This window comes from Limulus polyphemus, unplaced genomic scaffold (genome assembly GCF_000517525.1).
Source record: "Limulus polyphemus unplaced genomic scaffold, Limulus_polyphemus-2.1.2 Scaffold6138, whole genome shotgun sequence".
In the NCBI taxonomy this organism is placed as follows: Eukaryota; Metazoa; Arthropoda; class Merostomata; order Xiphosura; family Limulidae; genus Limulus; species Limulus polyphemus.
This window is the reverse complement of record NW_013671748.1, coordinates 22,015-31,189: the sequence shown is the minus strand read 5'-3', so window position 1 is coordinate 31,189 and position 9,175 is coordinate 22,015. Positions and strand designations below refer to the sequence as shown.

The following is a 9,175-nucleotide window of genomic DNA, read 5'->3' as shown; positions in this document are numbered from 1 at the left end:
GTTACCCAAGTCACGATTGTTCCATAGAATCTGCTAACGATATCAACAGTTACCCAAGTCACGACTGTTCCATAGAATCTGCTAACGATATCAACAGTTACCCAAGTCACGATTGTTCCATAGAATCTGCTAACGATATCTACAGTACCCCTGTCATGATTGTTCCATAGAATCTGCTAATGATATCTACAGTTACCCAAGTCACGATTGTTCTATTGAATCTGCTAACGATATCTACAGTACCCCTGTCATGATTCTTCCATAGAATCTGCTAACGATATCTACAGCTACCCAAGTCACGATTGTGCCATAGAATCTGCTAACGATATCTACAGTACCCCTGTCATGATTCTTCCATAGAATGTGCTAGCGATATCAACAGTTACCCAAGTCATGATTCTTCCACAGCATGGTGAATGTTTAACTTTCCTTAAATGTGTCTGTTATAACTTTAAAAATTAATATTTCTCACTAAAAGTACTGTGAAACTTCAGCTGTCATAATTTTATTTATTTGTTTAATTACAAAAAACTAAAATTAGCAATACTACATACCATAATGTATTCTACTATGAATATTGACTATTAATATGTATGTGAGAATAGTTAACCTATGTTGTATAAAGTAATGAACAAATTTAATTACAAATTGACAAACATTTCTTCATTATTACTTCTCTTTGTATTTAGCTCCTGCAAAATTATTTGTATGTAATCGATGCCCCCCCTACTTCATACTGCTGTCCTCCCCTCATTATATTACCCTGTCAGTTTATACAAAGCAAGTTAAATCACGAGTCATACTGAACTTTACATTCGGAACACGTTAAAATGCAATAAACTGGCCTCTGCAGCTATCCGTTACTTCTCGTCCTACAGAGAAGTCCTAAATGCCAACTGAATGTGGGATGGATCTTAACATCAATCATCGCACTTTGTAATAAACTGATAGGCTTAGTTATATAAATAAAACTAGCTGATGTGAAATGTTCAATAGCACACATTAACACCATCACATATAGAAGTTACTACAAAGAGTCGGCTTAATTAGACCAAAAGAACTTTAGATCGTACTATTGACCATAACCAATTTAATCACAAAAGAGTTGAGAACAATAGAGAACTTACAAAAAAAAACAATTGTTATCATACACTAAAAAAACTAAGATATTTTGTAAATATACTGAATTTACATATAATATATATGTATGTATGTGTATTAAAATCAAACACATGAAAGAAAAATATTCCCATATGTGGTTGACATCGTAAACTGTGACACAAAATAAAATAATAAAAAAATGTTTTAAATTATTAAACACCTGTTCCCATTCTTGAAACACTATGTATTCAATCAACAAAAGTTCTCATAAGGAGGCATCATCAATTTGTTTTCTCAAAACCTCCGAAAATGTTTTAATTTACATAGTAACGTGAAGAATTAGAACAATAATGTTTAAAAATGGACTGACACATTTAAAACACTAAAAAAAACCCGAGGAAGTTCCTTTTCACAATGTTTTACAACAAAAAATAGTAGTAGTAAACCTTAGACATTGGCAGGAATCTTCCTCATCATCTCCTCATACAATGTTTTTCTTCCTACTCGATGTACAAATTTCTGTTCCATTTTGTTTTCTACCTTTAGTTAGGGGGTCGTTCACAATTATCAACGTTTTTTCACAAGTGTACAAGTGGTACACGTTTTGTAGACTTCCCCCCCCCCAAAAAAAAACTGTACAAAGAAAATACTGATGTTTCACTACCTTTCTTTTATTATAAGACTATGCACCATCCATGGTCTTTGTTATTCAGACTGTTGTTCGCCATTGTTATCAGGGAGGATGCTGTATGCATTGCGGGAAGTGGGGAAACTACGCAAGCATCACAGGGAGAGAAATTCTCATGAAAATTTAAATCGACATTTTTTTAATTTTCAAAAGCGTATGCTGGCCCTTAATCCCCCCCAGCGTGTGAAAATGTCAATAATCGTGAACTACCCCATACCAGTTAAGGAAAGCATACGTTCACACTCTTCATGTCAATAACGATGAGCAACAACTTATGCATTAAATAGCAGTTATAGTACACTATTTCTATAGAACATTTTATATATATCAAGAGAGAATATATTACACGTATTCCAGTAGTGATGTGTGTGTAGAAAATGTTCCTTATCATGGGAGTATCAAATGCAAATTATTTTGTTAAATATACAGAGATTCACATTAATCATATTTATACAAACATTCAATCAAAAGATCACAATACAAATGTTTTATAGAAAAAAATTATATAAACTTTACATAAATACTTAAGACACCTGCATTTCAAGGCGTTTCTTAAGCATTTAGGTGCTAATGATCACGATCTAAGCACGTACGGATCATGTATTTTACTATGCTGTTTATTGTCGGGAGATTATATGTCTTACTGTGTCATCTTTAGTCAAGAGACTACATGATGTTTATATCAGTCAAGAGACTACATGATGTTTATATCAGTCAAGAGACTACATGATGTTTATATCAGTCAAGAGAGTATACAACTTATCACTTTTTCCGTAGAGATAAAAATACAATGTACAAGATGTAATGCAATATTACCAGTCAGGAGAATAAGTACGAGTTACTTTCCAGACTATTATGTACGTTACTGTGATATATTTAGTCAGGAGAATACAAACCTTACTAAATTATTATAAATCAGGAGAGCACGTATATTACCACTCGCTCCTGACAGATAAAAATACATTACAATGTATGAAGCTCACTGTGATATTACCCGTCAGGAGATCAAATGTATATTATCGTATCCCTACCCCTAAGAAGAATACATACTTTATTTCTACATGTTACAAAAGTAGATATGTGATTTACTGTACTTCAACCCAACAATGAAAATAAATGTGGCTGGTTGTACACTCCGAGAAACATTTCGGGAGATTATAAAGCCTGTCAGATTACCCACCTCTGTATCCCCCTCCTCAAAAAATGAACTACCGGTGAAGAACCACTGTGTAAAAAAAAAACAATGTATAAATGTAATATTTAGTTTGAAGGATCGTGTCCAGAATGTTCAGAGAACCAACAATCGAAACATGATATTCAGTGTGTTCTCTGAGAAATTTCGCCCCGCCCTTAAACAAATTGCAAATGCAAAATATTTCTTGAAATATACATTTTAATAATAATTTTAATTAAAGAGCCTGTATGAACTTCAATAATTCATGTATTAAAACAATAGTTTTTTATATAAGCTACACCATTCAACTGTTAGAATATACAATTTATGTAAGCAAAGTTTATCAGAAGAATCCATATACTGCTAGTGCACGTATCGTATATCTACTGTTGCTAGATATCTCCTTATTTATGTCGTATAACATTTATTTGATTCAGCTCTTTGATTGAACTACTTTTACAAAATTGCAGTGTTTTATTTGAACTTTTAAAGATGCGTTTTTCCAATTATTTTTTTTACCTAAAGTAGTATTAATAATTTGTATCAATCTATGTCACATTCTGATTCTAAAAAATGATATATGTGTATACATAGATGTGTAATTATATATGTGTATAACTGAATACACGTTCATCCTCCTACACACTGAAATCCTGAGCAAGATGTGCGTGTGTATTATAAATGCTAACCTACACAATCAGTTATGCCGTACCTTAGATTTTTTGGATAAATAGTATACCTCATACAAAGTGTATGTATGTGCAAATACTCTCAAACCGACTAGACTAATAAAATTTACTCTGCAAAAGACGATACTTTAGATTTGTTAAATATGTAGCAGTTATTATAATAAATTCAAAGATTTCCTTATGCAGATATATTATGTATTAACCAAAAACCAAACATGCTCAAAGTATCATTACTTATCACTTAGCTGATCAATTAGATATTAACATATACTAAATTTAGGCAAACTCATTACGAAATAACAACTTCTGAACAGATATAAAAGCATTCTTAACTCGTATTGTGAATATTTCCATTGTTTTAACATTTATCATGTTAACACTTGACAAAAAAAAAGTTATATTTTTTAATTTACCGCATACGTGCTCAACATCCAATATGTTTATACAATGTCCATTTACACTCGTGTTTTTTTTTTCTTCCTATATTATATTTAAATTTCTGCTGATTAGATAACATAAGCTTTAGAAAGGCAACAACCATAGATAAATATTTCATCATATATAATTATTAAATAACTGTCATTCCTCTTAATACACAGCTCTTTGTCCGTACGCTTTTAGCGAATTGGAGCGTTCGGAGGAGGTTGGTTGTTTGGTCCCTGGGAATAAACGGAAGAAAGATATAATGAAAAACGTTCATATGAAATCAAATACACACAATGTATGTATGTACACACACAATCTATAAAATTAACTTAACTACTGTAAAATAACTCTTGATCCTTAATGTACTACTTATAAATCATACATATATACATACTGAATATCAATGAATGCAGACAACCACTGAGAACTATTCTTAAGACAATAATACTTCGATGTTTGCCAAGATTTACACTTCTAAAGGGCAAATGACCAACATTTGGTCAACGGACAGAGAAATTCATGGAAACTTGGGTGAACATTTAGACATTCATTATGTTTTAGATGATCAGCCATTAATACTTCAATTATTAAATACTTTATTAAAACAGAGAAATTCATGTAAACCTGGGTGAACATTCAGACATTCATTATGTTTTAGAATATCAGCCATTAATACTTCAATTATTAAATACTTTATTAAAACAGAGAAATTCATGTAAACTTGGGTGAAGATTTAGACATTCATTACGTTTTAGAATATCAGCCAGTAATACTTCAATTATTAAATAGTTTATTGAAACAGAGAAATTCATGTAAACTTGGGTGAACATTCAGACTTTCATTGTTTTACATGATCAGCCATTAATACTTCAATTATTAAATAATTTATTAAAACAGAGAAATTCATGTAAACTTCGGTGAAGATTTAGACATTCATTATGTTTTAGAATATCAGCCATTAATACTTCAATTATTAAATAGTTTATTGAAACAGAGAAATTCATGTAAACTTGGGTGAACATTCAGACTTTCATTGTTTTACATGATCAGCCATTAATACTTCAATTATTAAATAATTTATTAAAACAGAGAAATTCATGTAAACCTGGGTGAAGATTTAGACATTCATTGTTTTAGAATATCAGCCATTAATATTTCAATTATTAAATAGTTTATTAAAACAGAAATTCATGTAAACTTGGGTGAACATTCAGACATTCATTGCTTTACATGATCAGCCAGTAATACTTCAATTATTAAACAGTTTATTAAAAAAATGGGTATGTTGTTTTTTCCGCCACCAAAAAGTGATACTTAAATGTTCGTACTTTAGAGTACATACTATGTTTTGACCACTAGTGTGATCATTTTCAAGTACAACACATTACGAAAACTAACAATATTACAGATGAGGCACTTGTAAACATATGTAAAATTAAAGGTGAAAAACGAAAATTTATCCACTACAACCAGTGTTCCCTCTAAGCTGCATGATCACACAACAACCAATCAAGTGCCACATACTTAATTATTCCAGCCACGCACATCCTCAGTTCAGACCTAAAGCCCAACTAACCAACTGGTAGCATTGAAAAGCGGCCTAATGATCCAATAAGGTCAATGGTCTAAAAATACCTTCCCCAAAAAAAAACAGGTAGCACACATCCACACTTTGCCTTGACACTTGTGCACATAAAAGAATTCATTCCACACATGGATTGAAAAAAATCAAAGGGAACATCGTCTGCAACCTGTAATTAGATTTAGATACTGAATAGTTTGTTTGCCCAACATTTTATGCTCCTGTCCTTCTCAGACTAACCAAACCCACATCAAGTATAATCTTCGACCTGCCTTTTCTCCCACATAATGATCCTATCGAGCACCATATATGTTTTTTCCAATATTTTTGGAAACTGATATGCATATTTGTCTTTTATCTGCTCTCAACAAGCCTTTTTGTGTCAACTAAACGGTTGTAAGCTTTCTGTTTTACTTAGTTTGGAGAACTAAATAAATATTAGCATTTCTTTACTTACTTGAACTAGTTTGTTACAACATATACAAAATTGAAATTATTATCAAAAGGGTATGATTTGATAATCTATTCAAAAATCCTTTCATTATAAAACCTTACACACAGAGAGAGACACATTCATTTGTCAGTGTATTTACTTAATTCAAGAAAAACTTTACACACACCTGACCCCCTGAAGGTTTTGTAGTTCTACTTCCTCGTAAAGAATTTGGTCGAAGAAAGAACAAGATCACTGCTATCAAAAGCCAACCCAGTAGAAACATCATGAAGTTAAACTCTCCACCAGTAGGTGGTGCTCCTTGTGGTCCAGGCACTAAAACAAGTTATGTAATAATATTAAGTTTGAAAAGACAAGTACAAAGAGTGTTCACACAGAGACAAGATCATATTTGCTGAAGATCAACAATTGTAAGTAACTGAACATCATTTCATAACAGAGTCCTCATTACCTAACGAGCATTGTCCCCTAAACCCATCATTTTATTTCCTTCATAATACTAGTTTTAAGAATGTTCTAGAAATGTTTAGAATATGTGTACTTGATGGCCGGGAACATCTGTATCAGTTTGATTATATCACACTGTTCAAACCTAGTATTATTCAAGTGTACATCTGCCGACTACTATGACGACACTACAACAAAATTATCATAATCATTAGTAGAATGTAACCCACTGATATACACAGTGCTTAGGAAACGTGAACAACCCTAACAGTGAGAAGTTAAACAGTGCATGTGATCATTTGACACCAAGTTCAACAAAAACACCTTTTTTTTTTTTGTCCTTCCAAGACTGATACACATACCAAAAAAACAGTCAAAATATTTTTAATAACAGCTTCATCTCAAAATTGATCTATAGAATGTGTCAATTTGTTGGTTATCAATATCAAGGTTTACTGTCTAATTATGTTTCTTTGAATATGAGAGACAAAAAAGGACTAAAAAAAAAAGGGTTTAAGGTAGAATAAATAAAAGTATTGACTTGAAACTTTTCGTTGAAGACACCAGTTCTTCTCTCTAAGAGATGAACTTTATGAAAGAATAAAACATCAACACTATTGTATAAGGTTTGTGTAACCAATATCAAAATAATCTTCCTGATCTTCTACATGGAAATACAAATATAATGTGAATAGTTGTTAATGGCTTATTGTGTTCATACCTCAGTATCGTATTAGTTTACTACCAGAACTATCCGGTAAAGCATTATTTTTGGTATTCTAAAATATTCCTTTCAACATATATATCTAGGTATTGATGTAGAACAAACAGAAATTGAAAAACTGCTGTTTTTGTTGTACTCTGTTAGCAGGTTTCCTCACCTGGAATTTATTTTTTCTTCAAAAAATATTTTTTTAAACGTCCAAAGTAAGTTGTACGATACGATATACACTTTTTTATAATGTTTAGAATTAATTATTTCTAAAAATCATCTTTTACTTTGTCTGTTGTTATACACTGTATTAAGTGAACTACATTTACTAGAAATCTTTTCTCTGTCCGAAGTAGCACATGTCGTCTAGATATTGTTGAAAGTTGTGTGCTGTTAGCTGTCGTTTACAGTGATTAAACAGTTATGCATTAAAACTTCTGTTTAACTATATTCAGCTTTTTTCCTTTATTCACTTGTGCCGAGACTTGATCATGTACACATTATCCCGATAAAGTGAAACTATGAACAGTACTTAAGATAAAAAAAATTGCCATCCACCTACCCCGCTTTATTCGTCATGATCGGGCAATGGCAAACAAATGTTTTCTAAAGTCTTAAAAAAAAAAACTACTATGAAACAAAAAGATAAAGTACTTACTCTCTTGAAAACACTCCGAGTCTGTGCAGTACCCCTGGGAGCTTCGAAGCTGATGAATAAATATAAATACTACATTTTCAGGAAATGTTAAACAGTTTAAAATTATGTACACATGCACAAAAATACAAGAATTAACTAAACTGAAAACAAACAGAGATTTTATGAATTATAATGTGCAAACATGGATGCCAATATTATGGACTTGTCGACAACTGGGGTCTGTAAAAGTTGGGTTGATGATAGACTATCATTATCTTTTTTAATTTGCATTTGAGGAAGTACAATTAATGTGGATATAACGTTTTTTTGGACTGAAAATAGCTAATGCTAGAGAGTATCACCATTTTGTAGACTTTAATTAACCTGTACTGGTGATTGCTTCCAAATACAAATTACATTTTAAAGTGATTTAAAAAATTAAACTTCATAATTTATCTCAAACTATCAAAAAAACTAATTTACATTGCAGGTCCTGAATCACTACAAATTTTAAGAATATGGATTAGAAATGGTTAAAATAGCTGTAAGTCAAAAAAAAAAGGGGGGTATATGTAGTTATGTTTTAGTTACAAAACCTTCGGTCCTATTGAAAGACACTTATTTTTTACTAATATTGATTCTACAAACCGATCATTTTTACACATTCTATACACTGTTTGAGATACTGCATTTTTTCTCAGCAAGTTTGAATTAAAAATTTTTTGTCCAAAAGATTCATTTTATTTCCCAAATTATGACTGCAAAAAAAACTAATTTTTAAACACCCATACATTTGGTTTAAACACACAATGAAGTAAGATATATATTTATCCAACAAGATATTAAGTATACAATGTAACTCCATAGTTAACATAACATTCCACTATTTTAACAAACATTGTTAGTTATATTTATCTAACAATATATCAAGTATACAATGTAACTCCATAGTTAACATTCCATTCCACTATTTTAACAAACATTGTTAGTTATATTTATCCAACAAGATATTAAGTATACAATGTAACTCCATAGTTAACATGCCATTCCACTATTTTAACAAACATTGTTAGTTATATTTATCTAACAATATATCAAGTATACAATGTAACTCCATAGTTAACATGCCATTCCACTATTTTAACAAATGTTGTTAGTTATATTTATCCAACAAGATATTAAGTATACAATGTAACTCCGTAGTTAACCTGCCATTCCACTATTTTAACAAATGTTGTTAGTTATATTTATCCAACAAGATATTA

At 31.0% G+C, this 9,175-nt stretch overlaps 1 protein-coding gene across 1 annotated transcript in view; it reads right to left on the bottom strand.

The window, feature by feature from the left end:
• Positions 1–1,633: 1,633 nt before the first annotated feature.
• The window catches only part of LOC106473393 (small integral membrane protein 14-like), an 8,802-nt gene continuing 1,260 nt past the window's right edge, over positions 1,634–9,175 (bottom strand). The window contains exons 2-4 of the mRNA XM_022401842.1: positions 7,932–7,980; positions 6,281–6,429; positions 1,634–4,311 (exon numbers count right to left, since the gene is read on the bottom strand). Of these exons, the coding sequence (XP_022257550.1) occupies positions 4,270–4,311; positions 6,281–6,429; positions 7,932–7,980 (240 nt within the window). The 3' untranslated portion in view covers positions 1,634–4,269. The remainder of the gene's footprint in view (positions 4,312–6,280; positions 6,430–7,931; positions 7,981–9,175) is intronic.